Below are 20,504 nucleotides of genomic sequence, written 5' to 3' on the forward strand. Positions count from 1 at the left end.
GATACCCACACTATAATCTACAGACCCTAAGAAACCAAGTAACAAGGTGGGGCCAAGAGAGCATGTGTCAATCTCACTCAGAAGAGGAAGTAAGATTGTGATTGGAGGTGGATGGAGGGAGGGAACATGTGGAGAGCCACAATAACATTCGCCACCACAAGATGGCACTGGCTTCCACTGCGCCCCACGTGGAAAGCTGGGATAGCTTTTGCCATTACAAGATGGCGCTGGCCTCCGCCGCGCCAGCCGACTTCCTTTCAGGAAGTTAACTGTGTGCGCATGTGCAAGAGTGCCTTCGTGCCAGGTCTTTGCCCACTCCGGGGCGTGCCTAATGAGATCATGGGTAAGCGACCAATCAGGTGTGGATGTGCCGCGCTATGGTGTATATAAGCCGCGCCATGCCGGCACCCCGCGCCCTCTCTTTAAGATACAATAAACATTTTAGCTACAGAAGAATTCGTGTGTCCCCGCGTGTTCTTGCTGGCGAGATAGTGTGGGGCATCTGGTGCCGAAACCCGGGATAAAAACGCCACACCATCGCCAGGCGCCGAGAGAGAGGTCCTCCGTCTGCGGAGAGAATCCAAAGCTACAGGACGTGGGTAGGCTCTGAGAGATATGTTTGGTCTTGATCTGTTCTACTTCTCTCCCCCGCTAGAAGATGGCGGAAGTTTTTGTTATCGTTTTAGCAGCCTTCATGCTTTCTCTTTTGGTTTTTGATTTTTTGGCTGCTGCTAGACAGCGTCAGAGGTCGTATGGGAGCCGCCCAACTGTAATAGCAGGACAGACAGTGCTAGGGGAGTTACAAGGCAACATGTCAAAAACAGAGCGGGGTAAAAAATTAAAGAGCTCAAGGAGAAAAGATAAATATAAACAAAAAGGCCCTTCCAAAGACTCCAGATCTGAGGAAGCGAGAGGTTGGGGAAAGAACGCCCCGGGAGAGATGAAACAGAGAAAGGAGAAAAAAGTCTTGAAAAGGAAAAGTCTTTATCCAGTAAAGGAGTTAGAGGCTTCAGAGCATGATATCTCAGAGACAGACGAGCTTAGCTCCTCTAAAGAAGAGGATTTAAAAGATGAGGCAGCTCGCTATGAAGAAGAGCTTCACAGAGTCATACTGATCATATTTGATAGAGGCAGACCGCCTGAAAATTTATTCAGGAGAATCAAACAAAAGGACATCTCAATGCCCATACACAGCTTGATGGGAGTTAATATAATTGGGTTGTGAGTGGAAATATTCAGGACTGTGTTTCACTTCCATACCATTTGTGAATGTCAGTTGTGCTGCTCAGATATCCCGTAATATATCTCAGTATCTTACAGGAATTTGGTTTCAACACGTTGATGGACTAGTCCAGGAATTGAGACAATCCATCATCCATATCAACTCCACTCGAGTGGATAGTCACCGTGGAAGTGGTGGGAAAGGGAAAATCCTACCTCTCTGCTGACACCATCTAGTTTTTCCTCTTTGTCTATTGTCTGTCCTTGGTGCACCAAGCTGTCCATGTATGTCAGTTTATGTCTGTGGTTTTTGTTTCTTTTTGCTTAAATGTTTTATGTTTCATGTTCAAAAGAGAAAATGGTAAAAACTTTATCTGCTGGTCGTTCACATCTTGATTTGGTTTTAACTCGTTTCAAAAAAGGAACAAATGAATAAAAAACAGTTTCAGTCGGCCTTTAGAGCCCTATACCTATCGCTTCTCGGCCTTTTGGCTAAGATCAAGTGTAGAGCCCTATACCTGTAGCCAGGAGTCTAGGTCAGCTGGAGAAGCTGCCCGGGGGCTAAGTGTCTGCACGAGCTGATCTTAAAGACACCAGCAGCTCCTCAGCTTCTATGGTAATAAAACTGATGGCTGTTTCCCTTAGAAAATCTTTGACTGTAATTATTAGACTCAACAGGTGACAAGGTGCTTCTCTTAAAATCATAGCTAAAAAGGTAAAAATGGTGCTTGGTCTAAATATTAAAGACATGTGTAGCCACTTCAATTTTGTTTCTGATTGGTTTTAAATGTATAAATATGCTCTACATGCCTTGATTATGGACTATTGGCTTTTAAGTTATTGGATATGGTTAAAAAGGTATAATATTGGTAACAGAAAGTTGACATAAAGCTGGTAATTTGGATGGAGTCATTCTAGACAACATGTGGCATGAGCCAACCTAGGGAAACAGGTCTAAATTGAGATAATATTTTTATAGAATTCTTATTCTAGAAACCAGGCTTCTAAAAGAATTTAGGACAATGTCTCTTTGTTGAGGTACTAGAGACTACACCATTGTGCGTTCATATGTAGGAATTGACAGTCAAACTTTGTAACATGAAGGATAGACTTGGTGTTTTAGAGACTAGATTTTGGAGACTGGATCGTTTGTTGGAGGTTGATTTTGCTTTCCAAAGTTGTGGTTTTCCCTGAAGTTACTGTATTTTAATGCTAATTCTACTGCCCCAAAGACAGTACTCAGAACTCAGGTGACTTTCCAAAGTTGTGGTTGTGCTCTGGTGTTACAAGGAGAACTTAAAGATTGTGATTAAAGATTGCCACTATTACATTGACTAACTCAAACTTATTTGTAATTAAGAAAAATCAAACAGGTAGAGATTGTTACAGGATTTACGAAGGATTGATGAGGTTTTGGAACTTGTGAGAGCATTACAGCTTGTTTGCTTACTCCAACTGCCATTTCAAGATAGATTTAGAGGATTGATTGTGAATTTTCATTTCGTGAGCTTGCTTATAATTTTAGAGAGCCCATAAAGTGATATCATTAAAAATTTTACAAAAAAAATGGCTAATAGCCTTATATTATGTAATTTTGTCGCTTCTTCAATGTAAGAAGTTAGAACTTTAAATCTTTCAGTGTATATAGAAATTTTTACTACAAACTTTTGCTCTCAAAATGAGCTTTAATATTTGGGGAGTAGCTGTTACACTACTCCAAAAAAGAATATTTGAAACTAATTTTAAGCTACTAAGGATATGTTAGTTGGCTAAGTACCTCACCTTACCAGAGGACTTAGGTCTTTGTTTGTTATCCACATTGGAGATAAAGCTTCAGTTGTGTTAATACAGAATTGTAGGCTAGAGTCATGGAAGTATTTTAAAAAGAAACCTGGTAAAACATCTTATTCCAAACAACAGTTAAATTGGTTATTACAAAGTACTGATATTTGGCCTATTACATATACAAATTTTTCAGACAAAATTGATAATTTTACTCTTTACATGCTTTTGTACTTCCTGTATATTTGTACATACAACCCATAAGAAATGCGCTTACTATATTTAAAATGTCAAAAAAAATCAAGCTTTCAATTCATATACTGATAGACAATGTGTGGCTTGTGGTTTACAATTGATTTCAATTACTTAATGCTTTACTAGAGACAAGTTTTCTACATGAAATCAGTGAGTGATGATTTCAGTGTAAATTGTCTGACAACTCACTGTCCTTTCAGTGCTTTGGCTCAGACAACTATACAAAACCATAGAAAATGGTAATAGAGTTAATATAAAAAGAAAAAGACTCCATTTGCTTACTTTAAATTCCCAGCCTTGCCCTGCCAGCTCAGGGATTTCTAATACGACTGAATCTAGACAATATTTACAAGATTTGACATTTCTAATTAATGCTTATGTTTAGGTAAAGTTTATGAGGTGCTAGAGAGATGGCTTAGTGGTTAAGAACACTAAATACTGTTTCTTTATAGGCCATTTAAGAACTCAAACTGGATTGCCTGGGCTCCTTAACAAGGGAGGACAGTGATACCAGACAGATTATAGGCCTTACATAAGAACAATTAGTCAAAAAAATCTCATTCTTTATATATCCAAAACAATAATGCTAGAGACAATAATTTCATATACAAGTCAATTTATAAATACAAGTGCTCAGTGTCCTCAATTTAATCCTCGAGGACTTACCTTAATAAATAATATCTTTACTATATCTTAATAAATAAAAAGGGGGAGTTATCCCTGTAGGCTAAATAATGCTCCTTTTATTTCAATTTTAAAATTTGGGTGCCAAGGAACACTCTGAGTGTTTATGACACTCAACAACTAGGCATACTTCTGACTAGGTGAAATAGAAAGATCCACGTATTGGCATGATCCTGTCCAGATATTTTATATGGGGAAGAGGGAATGTTTGTGTTTTTTCTACAGGATGCTACAAGAGTGTGCCAGCTGCCTGAGTGGCTGGTGAGACTTGCTGATCCTGGTTGCATAAAGATTCAGCTCTCCTGGTTCGGGTCCCTGGAGTCATTCCTCTGCCCTGAGAGGAAGATGGAAGATTCCCCCTCATCTTTTGTCATCACAGAGATTTTGGCGTTGCTGCAGTCAGTGTTACCGCTGCATGTGTCCCGTCCCACTGTGGCCTGCTCTCTGGCCCTCTGTGCACTGCTGCTTTCTGGAGAAGACTGGACTCCAGCCGTTGCTGCCCCCCTCATTCCCCTGGTGATTCTTGCTGCCTTGACTGGTGTTGTCATTTTGCAGTCTATATCATCACAGGAATGCCACCTACGTGAAGCTGCTGTGGACTGGGGAACTCTGCCCTGGTTATACAGATCTCAGACATGGTTCCATTGCCTGCTGGTTGTTCCAGAAAAGAATGGCTGATCCTGAACTGTCCTGGGAAAGACCTTGTTATTTTCGCTGCTATTGTAGCAGCCATTTACTGCTACAGCCATTGTGTCTACAGTGTCTAGAGTTACCCTCCCCCAATCTATTGTTAGGCAAGCATAGTGGGTGAACTTTCTGGAGTAGTTGCTAACAATTGGGAATTCTAAATTTTATTATAGGAGCGGCTTGACTACGGCCCTTGGTGGTAACAGCTGAGGAGAACCAGATGAGGTGCCCACTATTTATCGGGAGTGGCTCTGTTTGGTGCAGCCCTATGCTGTGGATTAGTGTTCATGGTATGGTTGGTTTACAAACTCAGATCTCAACAGAAACGTGACAAGGTTGTTATCACTCAAGCACTTGTGGCCATTGAACAAGGGGCCTCCCCTAGAATTTGGTTATCTATGCTCAAGAATTAGTCGATATCTGAGTTCTCTGCTCTTACACTGGGATGAGAGAGACTCAATGATTCTTTTTTTTTTTTTGGTTCTTTTTTTTTTTTTTCGGAGCTGGGGACCGAACCCAGGGCCTTGCGCTTCCTAGGTAAGCGCTCTACCACTGAGCTAAATCCCCAGCCCAACTCAATGATTCTTTGATCAGCCCTTCTACATCGCTGAGGTTTCCTCATTGCACGCAATAGGGTGATCCCCATTAACTCATTTTCTGATTGGCCTCTTTTATAGAGTTCACCCTAGGTCGTTTAACAGTTACTGTCACACGGCACTGCGGTATCCAGAGATGGGCAACTTTCCTCATGCACAGACCAATCTAAGACATGGGCCCCGGTGGCGATAGGGTTACCCTTCGACGGATAAGGCTGTGACATAGAGGAACGACCTAAGACAGGAACCACAACAGATGGACGTAACTACAAGGACCTAGACCAGTCTCATATTAATAAAACAATAAGGGGGATCATATTAATAAAACAATAAGGGGGAGATGTGGAGAGCCGCAATAACATTCGCCACCACAAGATGGCACTGGCTTCCACTGCGCCCCACGTGGAAAGCTGGGATAGCTTTTGCCATTACAAGATGGCACTGGCTCCGCTGAGCCAGCCGACTTCCTTTCAGGAAGTTAACTGTGTGCGCATGTGCAAGAGTGCCTTCGTGCCAGGTCTTTGCCCACTCCGGGGCGTGCCTAATGAGATCATGGGTAAACGACCAATCAGGTGTGGATGCGCCGCGCTATGGTGTATATAAGCCGCGCCATGCCGGCGCCCCGCGCCCTCTCTTTAAGATACAATAAACATTTTAGCTACAGAAGAATTCGTGTGTCCCCGTGTGTTCTTGCTGGTGAGATAGCGCGGGGCAGGAACAGGGTGGGAAAGAGGGCTGGGAGTGTGAATGGAAATCAGAGGTAGATGTGATGGCGTGTTGTGAGGTGTGCATCTCTGGGAGGTGCCAAAGACCCCAGGAAGTCTATGAGGGTGACTCTAGCTGAGACTCCTAACATTGGGAAATGTAGAGCCTGAAGTGGCCCTCTTGTAGCTAGGCAGGATTCCCAGTGAAGGGATAAGAACACCAACCTACTCACAGTTCCTTCTACCTAAAATATGTCCTGTTTACAAAAAGTGCCATGATAAAAATGTCACAGAGACTGAGGGAATGGCCAACCAATGACTGGTACAACTTGAGACTCATCCCATGGGCAAGAACTAATCTCTGACACTTATTAATGATACTCTGCTATACTTGCAGACAGGAGCCTAACATAATTGTCCTCTCAGAGGCTCCACTCAGCAGCTGACTGAAAGAGACTCACAGCCAAACATTAGATCCAGCTCAGGGTCTTGTGGAAGCGTTGGGGGAAGGATTGAAGGACCTGGAGGAGATGTGGACTCTACATGAAGAACAACAAAGTCAACTAACCTCGAACCTTGAGGGCTCCCACAGCCTGAGCCACCAACCAAAGAGCATACAAGGGCTGGTTCTAGCCCACTTGTACAGATGTGCAGCTTGGTCTTTATGAAGATCTATCAACAACTTGAGAAAGGGCTTACCCTGACTTTGCTGCCTGCCTGTGGATTCTGCTCTCCTAACTGTGATGTCCTGTCTGGCCTCAGTGGGGGAATATATACTTGGTCCTGCAGTGACTTGAGGTGCCAGAATGGGTTTGTTCGTGCTGAGGGACCTCCCTCTTCTTAGAGGAAAAGGGGAGTAGGGAGTGGGGTAAGGGGCCATGTGAGCCAGGGAGGAGGGATTGGAAGGAGCTGGGGCTGTAATTGGGATGTAAAGTGAATAACTAAATTAGTGGGAGAAAGTAAGGGAAAGAAAATGCCCCATGGGTGGATCTCATAGAGTCATTTTCTCAATTGAGATTTCTACCTTTCAGATAACTCTAGCTTATGTCACAAGTTGATAAAATGAGTCAACATACCTAGGCATTTCTACAATTAAGTTTGAAATGACAGAACAACTGGGCAAAAACAGTGTCGGGGGAGTAGGAGTCTACAGTGGCTGATAACAGAGATTCAGGAGCAAAGCAAGGTCCTAGATCTTACCAGAGGTGAGGGTCCTAGGACTCAGAGACGTGCAAGGAGATTTTTATTAAGGGTGTGGATTATATAGGCATTTTGGCCATTGGCCAATGCCTCTTTGCCTCCAGCCATTGAGGCCCCCAAATTCATACCAGGGCCTATGAGGAGAGGAGAAATAAACAGTTATTACAAAAGACATGAAATTGCAGTGGCTGAAGAGCCCTCTCTACGCTGCTCACCCATCGTAGTTGAGAACATCCACTTCCCTTGAGGACTCTGCTATGTTAAGGTTTCCTTCCTGTTTCTTCCAACTCTCAATGCCTCCAGTAACTCATACCTAGAGAAATCCCTGGCAAGGTAGAGCTGTGGTTTCTGACTGGATGGCACCATGCACGGCTCTTTGGGACCTTGCTACCTTGAAGTGGAAAGAGCTTCTGCATGATCACCTTTCTCCCTCCATCAAGACTCTTCAGCCCTCTACTGAGTGTAATCGTATCTGACCTGGCAACATTTTATCCAGTCTCACCTTTCAACTTCGCCTCCCCACTCTTTACTCTTGATGCCATTTATATGTTCTTTGACATGATTAGCACTGTTCCGCCCACATATAGTCCTTATGATACTTCATGACCTGACTTATGTATTTGCCTTCCACCCTCATGACCTTAGTCTTGGCGATTTTAATGTCAACTTGGCAGAAGCTAAAGTCATCTTAGAGCAGGGTGCCTCAGTGGAGAAATTGCCTCTACAAGAACAGGCTGGAGGCGACCTTACAGGACATTTTCTTCATTAGTGATTGATGTGAGAGGGCTCACCCTACTGTGTGTGGGGCCATCCACAGGCTCGTGATCCCATATTCTATAAGAGAGTGGGCTGTAGAAGCGATGAAGGTGGGAGCAAGGCAGTAAGCAGGAGTCCTCTATGGCCTCTGCATCAAGTACTGCCCCCAGGTCCCTTCACCGTTTGAGTTCCTGAATTGACTTCTCTCAACGGTCTGTGATTCAGGATATGTAAGCCAAATGAACCCTATCCTCTGCAAGTTTCGTATTGTGTTTCATCACAGCAATAGTAACCCTAAATAAGAAACCTTCCATGGAGACCTTACATGTTCTGATGGTTCCCTCAGATGCCAATTCCTTCCCACCTTGGAATTTGTACCTCAAACTACCCTTCTATCTTGGGAACTGTATCCTTCCAAACCTCAAACCCCACCTCCCACATCAGGCCTCCTGTATCCCCCCTTTCTTTTTCAGCATCTCCTGTATAAGGCTTTGATATAGCAAAGCTTTATCCTGGGGAAGCTCTGCTATCAAGTGAACTGGAGCTCAGAAAATCTGTCTCTGTTTCTCTGTGCACCCCACCCCCCTCACTCCCTCCAATGTTTTAAGTTTCTGAAACCTCTGGGTGTGCTGTACTCACTGGAGGCAAAATGGCTGGCTTTTAGTAATAGCGCCTTTTTCTTTTCTTTTTCTTCCGTTTCCTGGGGACATATCCTTCATCAGAAGAGGAAGATGTAGGTGGCGCTAGATATAATAAGTTGACCACTAGGAACAGAGTACAGGTAGGTTCACAGTGGGTATCAAGTGGTAACACAAAGCTCTGGGACCCTGCTGGGTATCTCTTGCAAGGATCAAGTTGACCATACTAAGTGAGTGACTTCAAACACATACCCTATCTTTCTTATATCAACATTGTCTGGGGAAAAAATTCGATTGGCTGTTGTTTCGTTGGTTGCAACTTTGGATGTTCCCTTTGGGTCTCCTCTTACGTCAGAAACCAAAGCTTTGTTTGCTGACTGTGCTGTGCTCAGCATCCCTGTCCCCACTCTGTTCAGCTTTTCTCAGTGGGGCAAAAACAACCCTTCGCCACTGTTCCACAAGGGAAGGCATGACTTACCAGATGACTTGGCAAGATTCAATTCTGTCTTACTGGGCACGTCCCTAAGCGATGCCCCATTGATTACATTTCCCACTTGAATTTTGGCTGTACTATGAACTTTGTACAGGACTCAAATTCAAGGGAAGGTGGCAACTGAATAAACAGGCACAAAATGGGAATGAATCCATGGAACCACATATCAGATGGTTAGGGCACATCAGGTGGGCAGTGCCAACCAGTTAGCAGAGTCAGTAACAAGGTCGAAGGCTTTATGGGTTACTAGGCACAGAGTGTAGAGTCACCCTTCTACTCAGGAAGTAGAGAAGAGGCTGGGAAAAGGCTGTGGGTAAGAGACAAAGTCAGGGTCAGACAAAGTGGCCAAGGAGGTGGGCTCCTGCATCTCTGAAGACACATTGATCAGAAAGAGGAGTCCTTGAGTTTACACAAGGCAGAATCAATGTATCAAAAGTAGAATACAGGACAGACATACTTTGCAATAAAGGAAAAACCTGACCCCACTGCAGGAGTCTCACAGAAGACTTTGGGGAATACACTCTCCTTTGATTCATGCTCTAGACAAGAGGAGACAGGTGAGAAATATACTAAGTATAAAGTACACAAGAGTCCCAGAGCACTCAGAGGAAAGTTGGGATACACAGGAGGACGATGCAGAACCTGATGAGACAGTGCAGGGAAGTGAGGTTCAGATACAGGTAGGAGGATAAAGCCAGGAAGGATACTGGAAAGAACACACAAGTGGTCACGCCCTTTAAACCCTGGGAACATATGTACCCGCTCTGAGCTAGGAATGTCTGAAAAGGAGGTCATAGCCAGACCAGATCCACCGTCAAGTACTAGGGTCAGAGGTTCCAGTGTAGGTGTCAACATGTTCTTTGACCCATTCACCATACAGGCCTTCTACTGAGAAGAGCATAAGCTGGTAATGAGCTCACATTATCCTTCCCTCTATCTTTTTCCCTATGGACCCCTTCCTCATATGATCGTATGGACCGAGAATGCAGTTACCTACCTGGAGCAACAGTACTTGACAATTTTTTTAGTTCCCATTGCTGAACTTCAATGGCATCTGCAAGAAAATAAACAGAATGGCTCATTCACTTCTGCCTACAGAAGACAGAGCCACATTGGTTCACACCAGATCAGCCTCAGCTTTCCACTTGCTTCCTTGACTCCTCTTGTTACAGAAGGTGAGGCCAGACTACTCACTCCGCCTTCCACCCTTTATAGGGTGCCCTTTATAGAGAGACTTAACAGGCAAGAGAGGGCCATGAGATGCTGTGATATGTCCTGCAGGACCAGTGGAAGAGGATTTGCTTCTTCTGCATTATTGGGCCCACACTTCATGACCTTTGTATTCAGGGTCCCATCAGTGACTTTAGAGAGTTGTACTCCACTGATAGTTCTATCACAGATCAGCAATCAGAAGTCAAACATGCAATACACAAAGAGATCTATGCATTTCATCCAAAGGCCTGGAGCGTTGGCAGCGACAGAGGCAGGAAGAATGCTTTTATTTTTAAGTTTGTTTCAGCTGTATGGCCTGCATAGGAATGCCTGTGTACCACATGCATGCAGTGCCAATCAAGACCAGAGGAGGGCATTGGATACCCTGGGACTGGAGTTACAAATGGATGTCAGCAGCAACATGGGTGCTGAGATTAAAATCCCAGTCCTGTGGCAGAGCAGTCAGTGCTCTAGATTAAAAATCCATCTCTTCAACTTCCCTGGCTCGTTTTCAATTGCCAGTGGTTTGTTGTGCTTTGCTCCTATTCCTCTTTACCATGATGGCTGGAAGGAGAATCAAACAAATCTCTTACATCTCTGATACCTCTCTGACTGCTGCAGCCTAGAAAGCAGAGGGTACAACCCGACTGCTTCTTGAGCCCTTTCCTGTTGATCTCCACAGGGCATTCTGTTACTCACCTGGAAATTTCTCTTTACTATTGATAGCTTTCTGCTGTTGTTCAACATCGGTGTCTCCCACCTCGGCTATGTCTGCAAGAAAATCAGAACAGAATGTACCACTCGAAGCCATGCTAGCTCACATGAAATTAACCCCAGTCCTTGGGATTTTCCCTGGAGTCTCCATGGCAGAACCATTTTCTCTCATTTAGCCTTCTGCCCTACTTCCCAAAAGGAACCTGGAATGAGGTATCTTAGAAATGAAATACTAAGCTATTTCCTGGACTGGGGAGGGATTTCAGATACTTACAACTCCCTACTACAGTAGAGGCCATCTGCAGATAGAAGAAAGAAAGCATTGTCAGGATTGGCCCACATTGTATACGTTACAATAGTCTGGCTTTCCCTGGATGATTTAGGGAACAATAGAGCCAGGACGTAATGGTGCTGCAAATGCTACAAGATGGAAAGAGTCTTTCCCACAGTGGGCTTTCCAATCTCTTTATGGTGCAGGCACACAATCCTTAGTAGAGCAGGGGAAGTCGCTTTGAGGGAGCTACCTCTGTGGTTCAATTTTAATGACCTGGTGATGTCAATAACACCATAGAGCTGAAGACCCACTGGAAAAAGAGACAAACCAACAAACCTCTGAACCCTATACAAAGGAAAGCATTTCTCAAAGAGAAACACAAATGGAATAGAATTGGACCTGAATTCCTCTAGAAGACAAACAAAGGTGTTCTTACAGTGTGTCGGGATTCCGCCACTCTGATGCCCTCAGGGAAGTCTAGGATAAAACAGAGTAACTGTCAGGGTGTTAATAATGAGTGATTAGGAAAGACTCAGGGAACATTCTCAATGTGCCCATGAGTATATGGAGAAGCTTGGACTGCTGTGAGAGTTAATGCCTTCAGAGTGTCTTAAATTAATTTAAGCCTCAACCATGGAAGCGAGAGCATCTGCAGATATAAAAAAGAAAGCATTGTCAGGATTGGCCCACATTGTGTACATCACAATGGTCATGGCATGAATGGATCCATGTTTCACTTTCTGCATACAATTTTGAGAGCCAGGGATTCCTAGTTTGTTTTCTGAAGCAAGGATGATAACGATATCCAGTTACAAATGCCATGGAGACCAATCAGATAATAAACTATAAAGTTCATTTAAAGTGTGTATGGGAGTATGAACTATGTCCCTCCATAAACCATAACATCACGTAGAATCACATACACTCAAAATCACAAGACATCGAAGCACACAAACCCCCAGCGTTTTTGTGCATACAGCCTCACAGAATCTCATGCAGAAACTTGACTGTAAAAGTCGATCTAGAAAAATATTAAAAAAAAAACAAACCAAAAAATGAAAAACATGTAGACTTGCTCCCAGAAACAACAAGTTGATTTCCTGACAAAGAGAAGCCACTAAGAGATGCCATACCTATCTTAGCATTGATATTTTTCCTTAACAAGGGGTTAAAACAATACTTACAGCTTTCATATTCTTCCCATGACCCCTGAAATTACAGAAACAAAGACATTATGAGGGTGACTCTATGTGTCTTGTAGGCACATGTCTTTATTTCTCTTCCTTCATACTGAAAAGGCATGGTACTGCCAACATTAATAGATGGCAAGACAGAGATAAGATAGATCTGTGACAAACCCATGATCTTTTTTTTCGAATGATGTGTCTTTAACTCCCATCCAGTCATCAACCACAAGGTAGTTAATTCAAGGAAGAAGTATCTTTCCGAAGAGGGATGGGTGCCGGCATCCATCCTATACCCTTGACTGTGCCATTCACAAAGCTCTTTTCCCATACGATTTCATTAGTAAGGAACTATTCTACCATTCCAGAAAACAGAATATAGTATGCACAACATATGCTCATGTTTGATAGCCAAACTCAGATGAAATAGGAAATTCAGACAGCAACATTTCTATTTTGGCCAAAGGAAAGTCACCTTACCTCATCATGAGGCACGAACTCTTCCTCTCTGTAAAATATCTGATTAATTTCTGTGTCAATTTGTAGACCTAGGGAGAAAGATTGACTGTTAATCACTGGTGCTGTGGGCTATGGCTTCCTTAGAGAGCACTGCTTAACTTATACAACAAGATGGCTGTGCTCTAAAGGCCAGATTGAGTGGCTACTGAAGCATCCTCGGTGGAAGCACTGAGTCAATGAGGAAGAAAAAAAAATGGAATACTTGCACTATGCTGATAGCAACAGATGACAGCAAGATAATCTTCCAATGTTTCAAGTCTCTTACTCATATCAATCAGTTGGAGACCAAGAAGCAATACAAATTTTAACTTATGCTAGGTGGTATCTAGTTTGAACTCTCAAAGATAATATCTCAAGGATCAGATAATTCAGGGTACCAAATGGAATATTGTTTATGGAGTGGCAACTGTGAACACGAGAAAATAAAGACTATGAAAATGTCTCCCCTCTTCAGAACATCTGGGTATCCCAGGATGCTGGAAACCAAGTGAGGCTCACAGCAACCCAGAAGGTGATTAGTCAAGTACAAGGAACTATGTGGCATTTTAACCTCTAGTGGTGTCATGCTCTCCTCCCCAGTTCAGGGCACGAAGTACCAAGGGGCAGTCATATATCGGGGGAAGGACAACCTTAGAAATTGTTGTATTGGAGCAGGGCTGAGGTGGGGTTACTGCATAGCCTTTCTCTGGAGTAGACATTATTTTTAGAGTGGACCCATAGATCTACATAATTTCTGTCCTTGGAATAGAAAATAATTTCCCCAAGTAGTCTGCTGCTGAAAGAATGGACAGGCCATATTTTTCTGGTGGTTTCTGAAGCTCCGTTCAGATAGGAAAGTAGAACTGAGAATTCTATACCCTCTGATTTATTGAAGCTAGCTACCTACCAACAGAGGAACACAGTCCCATAACAAAGACTAGGGGACTTGTTAGCTCTATACAGTTAAAACTCATTCTAATCGTTAACTGATTACCACACAGAAAATCCCGCAAACACTGTGTGAAAGAGAATAATTACTCTAAACAGTTCATTCAGAAAATCACTAGAGAAAGTAAAGATTTGAAACAATAATCAATTTCAAAGTAGACAAAACTTTCATTTTATGGCAATGTCTGGTTAACAAAACCCATAAAATATAGTTGAAAACAGGCGATATGGCCATATGCAGAAATGTGCTAATAAAACTCCAATTTTTTCAATGGTAGCTTTAAAAAACATTATCATAACATCCATCCTATTTTAGTGTGAAACTTAACATTTGTGTGTTTAATTTGTGAACCTGTAAAGTCTAGGAACGTGGAAAGGGAGAATTAAATGGTAGAAAGATACTCAAGGGAGCAGGTGATAGGGATAATGGGAAGGGAGGTCTGAGTGGGGAAAGGGGTGGCAGGGTAGGACAGAGGAGGGATAGCACCAAGGATGTGTGAAAAGGCTAACCCAAAAGTTCTAAGCTCAAATATACACACAAATATTCATACAAAGGAGTATACTTTGAGTTACTCTACACAGAGAATGAGCTCAGAAGCCACATGTTGCCTGTAAGCATCCAAGTGCTAGGAGCTAGGGAGATGGCTCGGTGGTTAAGAGCAATTGCTGGTTTCGCAGAGAAGCTGCTTTTGATTCCTGGAATCTAGATGCTGGCTCATGTCCAGAGGATCTGACCTGTTCTCTGACCTCTGGGTGCACCAGGCACTCACAAGGTGCACACACATAAACATAAGTAGGAAACACGTTTATACACAAAGGAAAAATAAGGCTAAAATGTGTTTAAGGCCCAGTGTCTACAAGTACATGTGTATGTGGGCATGTAAGTATGCTTATCAGCTTGTGGGATATCCACAAGTCTGGTCTTTTTATATGTGTGATATGGATTCAGACTCAGGTGCCATTGCTTGCATATCAAGTGTTCTGTCAAGACATTATCTGCACACAGCATGATGATGTCATATATTTCTAATGTAAAACACCACATATGCTGGATGCGTGAAAATAGAAAAATAGTTTGATTTTTGTATTCTGCATAAATTTTATGGAATTACAAAATGGATCACTATCCATTTTATTTATTTATAATAAACATGTTTCTGGATGCTATTTTTCTAGGACATGCAATATACTTTTGAATTCTTTGGATTAGTTTTTGTTCTTCTTCTCTGCTCTTTTCTCTTTTAATTGGCTTTTCAAGACAGGGTCTCTCTGTGTAGCTGTCCTGGAACTCCCATCTGTAGAGCAGCCTGGTCTTGAACTCAGATCCACCTTCCTCCACCTCCCAAGTGCTGGGATGAAAGGTGTGTGCCACTATACCAGGCAATTTGGATTAGCCTCTCTCTCTTTCTCTCTCTAACTCTCCCTCTCCCTTCTTCCCTCTGTCCCCCCTCCCTTCTTCCTTTCCTCTCTCTCCCTCTCTTTCCTTTTCCTCCTCTCTCTTTTAGTACTGACAGATGACAAGGAAACCCAAGATCCCATATATTGCCAGGCACAGAGATCAGAGCCAAGGTGGCACTGACCAGGAGGAAGATGTTGGAGAAGGATATGGGGAAGAGCTTGAAAGGAGATAGGAGACTGAAGAGCAAGGGGTAGAGACAGGCCTAGGTCTTTATGGAGCACATTCTTTAGAAGCAGGAGCTCCTGAGTTTACAGTGAAGACAAATCTATTCAACTTACACAGAAGGCCTATAAAAGGAAAGCCAAAGCTAGCAGGACAATGAGAACGCAGGAGAACCAGATATACTTGTGATGTGCAAAGACTTTACACCTACTGAAGACACTTGGAGGAAATGTACTTCTTATTCCAAGGGTGAAATATACAAGTCCACTAAAGCATAGAGGACAGACACAGGTCATGTCCAGATAGGTCCCATGAGGTCTGGAATCATGGTCTTAAGCTCTAGCACACAGAAACAATCATGGGAACTATAAAGACCACCCTCTAATCTTATAGCTTGAACCCAGAATGCATGAATAATGCCCAAAGCCGGACCAAAGTCAAGGTTTTTCCTTAGCCACTAGATTGGTGGTTGCAAGCAGGGGCCAGCTCTCTAGGGCCCACTGCCTTGGTAATGGTATGTGCCAGTCAGTGCAGGGTGAGGAGAAGAGGCAGCAAAGGAGCTAAAGCCACCTTTATTCCCAGGCCAAACTCAAAAGCCTTTCTGCCAGTTTAGCTAGGCCATTTTCTGGGTGCCCCTTAAAACAGGTCTAAACATTGACCTGTGGTTATAACGTGATACCACTTTGGGCTTCTCTCTCTCTGTAGATGCCCAGCGTTCCCAAACTGAGTGGCAAAAGGTTTTCCCTCAAAGAAAGTATTTTGTTAAAGGGTGTGAAAACATAAGTCAGGCTCCATTTCCAGGGATAGCTACTGCTTATCCTTATGCCTCTGAAAGAGGAAAATCAGAGAAACCTTCCATTTTTCTTGTCCTTAAAGATTTCTTTCCCACTCTCTCATACTCCCAAACACAGGGTATAACATGATCACTGCTGGGACCCTCTCCCAAGACCCTGACCAAGAAGGTTTTTCTATAATTCCTATTTCATCTGTACTCTGGAAATTCTTCAGATCTAATCCATCTGTATCACCCACGTGTGGGAGTAAGTAGTAAAGAGAGTGGCTCACCTAGTCCTGCCTACATCAGGTGAAGCCACACTGGCTCATCCAACATGTGCCTCGCCTTTCCTCTAGTTCATGTTATTCAATGAGAGCGAAAGTGACTTTCAGGTACATCTGTTCATTTTAGGGTGGTATTTCTACTGATGAGATAGATACATGAGAATTTTCACTCACTAAAAATAGGCAAAATCTGTTCACAGTTTTACATAAGGTACACAGGATCAACTACCACAGATAACTGAAGCAAGTACCTCCTTTTCTTTTTATTGTTTCTCTCAAAGTATGTGGAAAACCTGGAGGTTCCTCCACAACCTCTGACTGTCCTGAGTCCGTCTGATAAAATCTTTTGAGGAGTGAGGAAACTGGGACTACATTCACAACAGGGACAGTTATATTAGCTTTATGGCAGCAAAACAGAAATTAATCATGGTTTGTCAAAATGATCTCATTTCATGTCTCCTGTCAGTCATCAGAGTCAGCATGGTGCTTCAGGAAGATCACCATATTTTGTGATTAAGCATTACACAGATGCCTTAGGTCATGTCTACTCTTATGTGGCTATGACAATACAGAAAGAGCAGCAGGACTTGAACGTTGTGTGGGAACGGTACCAGATGGGAGCCATAGCCTTCTGAGAATCACATGAACTCAGCATTGTTCATATAGTTCAGTTCCTCTTTTCTTTATACTTTGTCAAACAATATGAAGTTTCAGAAGGACTTCCCGTGAGACTTTCTGGTTTAAAAGATACTCTAGGCACCGAAGCTCCCTGAAAGGGAGACGCAGATCTTCCTGGTTGCTGCCACCGCGGAGAGCTCGTAGGCCGCACCCCACGAGCAAACTTGAGCCTCGGGACCACAGGTAAGACCAACTTTTCTGCTGCAAGTGACCTGCCTGGTGAACTCAGGACACAGAGAGGCAAAATTCCTCTAGGACCGGGCACTTCCGGTGGTTACCGGGAGTCCCAAACCCGTGGATCTATGCTCCCAAACCCCATGGGAGAGAGACCCCACCGCCTGGTCAGGTGGGCACTCCTGAGGCTGCAGAGCGGAAGAGACCACCAACACTGCCCACCCCTGCTCACACCCCTGGCCCAAAAGGAAACTGTATACAGCCTCTGGGTTCCCGTAGAGGAGGGCCCAGGAGCAGCAGGACCCCTGCGTCTGAGACACTGCCAGAACCTGAAGGGACCTACCGGATAAACAGTTCTCTGCACCCAAATCCCGTGGGAGGGAGAGCTAAACCTTCAGAGAGGCAGACATGCCTGGGAAATCAGAAGAGACTGCACTCTGCACACATCTCTGAGACCAGAGGAAAACACCAAACGCCATCTGGAACCCTGGTGCACGGAAGCTCCCGGAAGGGGCGGCGCATATCTTCCTGGTTGCTGCCGCCTTGGAGAATTCGTAGGCAGCACCCCACGAGCAAACTTGAGCCTCGGGACCACAGGTAAGACCAACTTTTCTGCTGCAAGTGACCTGCCTGGTGAACTCAAGACACAGGCCCACAGGAACAGCTGAAGACCTGTAGAGAGGAAAAACTACACGCCTGAAAGCAGAATACTCTGTCCCCATAACTGGCTGAAAGAAAACAGGAAAACAGGTCTACAGCACTCCTGACACACAGGCTTATAGGACAGTCTAGCCACTGTCAGAAATAGCAGAACAAAGTAACACTAGAGATAATCTGATGGCGAGAGGCAAGCCCAGGAACCCAAGCAACAGAAACCAAGACTACATGGCATCATCGGAGCCCAATTCTCCCACCAGAGCAAACACGGAACATCCAAACACACCAGAAAAGCAAGATCTAGTTTCAAAATCATATCTGATCACTATGCTGGAGGACTTCAAGAAAGATGTGAAGAACTCCCTTAGAGAACAGGTAGAAGCCTACAGAGAGGAATCGCAAAAATCCCTGAACGAATTCCAGGAAAACATAAATAAACAAGTAGAAGCCCATAGAGAGGAGTCACAAAAATCCCTGAAAGAATTCCAGGAAAACACAATCAAACAGTTGAAGGAATTAAAAATGGAAATAGAAGCAATCAAGAAAGAACACATGGAAACAACCCTGGATATAGAAAACCAAAAGAAGAGACAAGGAGCTGTAGATACAAGCTTCACCAACAGAATACAAGAGATGGAAGAGAGAATCTCAGGAGCAGAAGATTCCATAGAAATCATTGACTCAACTGTCAAAGATAATGTAAAGCGGAAAAAGCTACTGGTCCAAAACATACAGGAAATCCAGGACTCAATGAGAAGATCAAACCTAAGGATAATAGGTATAGAAGAGAGTGAAGACTCCCAGCTCAAAGGACCAGTAAATATCTTCAACAAAATCATAGAAGAAAACTTCCCTAACCTAAAAAAAAAGAGATACCCATAGGCATACAAGCCTACAGAACTCCAAATAGATTGGACCAGAAAAGAAACACCTCCTGTCACATAATAGTCAAAACACCAAATGCACAAAATAAAGAAAGAATATTAAAAGCAGTAAGGGAAAAAGGTCAAGTAACATATAAAGGCAGACCTATCAGAATCACACCAGACTTCTCGCCAGAAACTATGAAGGCCAGAAGATCCTGGACTGTTGTCATACAGACCCTAAGAGAACACAAATGCCAGCCCAGGTTACTGTATCCTGCAAAACTCTCAATTAACATAGATGGAGAAACCAAGATATTCCATGACAAAACCAAATTTACACAATATCTTTCTACAAATCCAGCACTACAAAGGATAATAAATGGTAAAGCCCAACATAAGGAGGCAAGTTATACCCTAGAAGAAGCAAGAAACTAATCATCTTGGCAACAAAACAAAGAGAAGAAAAGCACACAAACACAACCTCATATCCAAATATGAATATAACAGGAAGCAATAATCACTATTCCTTAATATCTCTCAACATCAATGGCCTCAACTCCCCAATAAAAAGACATAGATTAACAAACTGGATACACAACGAGGACCCTGCATTTGCTGCCTACAGGAAACACACCTCAGAGACAAAGACAGACACTACCTCAGAGTGAAAGGCTGGAAAACAACTTTCCAAGCAAATGGTCGGAAGAAGCAAGCTGGAGTAGCCATTCTAATATCAAATAAAATCAATTTTCAACTAAAATTAATCAAAAAAGATAAGGACACTTCATATTCATCAAAGGGAAAATCCACCAAGATGAACTCTCAATCCTAAATATCTATGCCCCAAATAAAAGGGCACCTACATACATAAAAGAAACCTTACTAAAGCTCAAAACACACATTGCACCTCACACAATAATAGTAGGAGATTTCAACACCCCACTCTCATCAATGGACAGACTAAGAAACAGAAATTAAACAGAGACGTAGACAGACTAAGAGAAGTCATGAGCCAAATGGACTTAACAGATATTTATAGAACATTCTATCCTAAAACAAAAGGATATACCTTCTTCTCAGCTCCTCATGGTACTTTCTCCAAAATTGACCATATGATTGGTCAAAAAATGGGCCTCAACAGGTACAGAAAGATAGAAATAATCCCATGCGAGCTATCAGACCACCACGGCCTAAAACTGGTCTTCAATAACAATAAGGGAAGAATGCCCACATATACGTGGAAATTGAACAATGCTCTACTCAATGATAACCTGGTCAAGGAAGAAATAAAGAAATTAAAAACTTTTTAGAATTTAATGAAAATGAAGGTACAACATACCCAAACTTATGGGACACAATGAAAGCTGTGCTAAGAGGAAAACTCATAGCGCTGAGTGCCTGCAGAAAGAAACAAGAAAGAGCATATGTCAGCAGCTTGACAGCACACCTAAAAGCTCTAGAACAAAAAGAAGCAAATACACCCAGGAGGAGTAGAAGGCAGGAAATAATCAAACTCAAGAGCAGAAATCAACCAAGTAGAAACAAAAAGGAGCATAGAAAGAATCAACAGAACCAAAAGTTGGTTCTTTGAGAAAATCAACAA

At 43.1% G+C, this 20,504-nt stretch overlaps 1 protein-coding gene across 30 annotated transcripts in view; it reads right to left on the minus strand.

Moving 5' to 3' along the window:
- Positions 1-5,092: 5,092 nt before the first annotated feature.
- The window catches only part of RGD1560775 (similar to RIKEN cDNA 4930579C12 gene), a 123,293-nt gene continuing 107,881 nt past the window's right edge, over positions 5,093-20,504 (minus strand). For 26 of the 30 annotated variants that reach the window (XM_087563385.1, XM_087563382.1, XM_087563374.1 and 23 more), the window contains 8 exons: positions 12,881-12,948; positions 12,401-12,425; positions 11,653-11,693; positions 11,217-11,241; positions 10,928-10,999; positions 10,014-10,070; positions 8,525-8,649; positions 5,093-7,263 (listed from right to left, as the gene is read on the minus strand). In XM_087563385.1, coding sequence (XP_087419511.1) covers positions 8,546-8,649; positions 10,014-10,070; positions 10,928-10,999; positions 11,217-11,241; positions 11,653-11,693; positions 12,401-12,425; positions 12,881-12,948 — 392 coding nt within the window. In that variant the 3' untranslated portion in view covers positions 5,093-7,263; positions 8,525-8,545. 30 annotated transcript variants of the gene reach the window in all.

The sequence above is a fragment of the Rattus norvegicus genome, chromosome 8, assembly GCF_021556685.1.
Source record: "Rattus norvegicus strain SHRSP/BbbUtx chromosome 8, alternate assembly SHRSP_T2T, whole genome shotgun sequence".
NCBI lineage: Eukaryota > Metazoa > Chordata > Mammalia > Rodentia > Muridae > Rattus > Rattus norvegicus.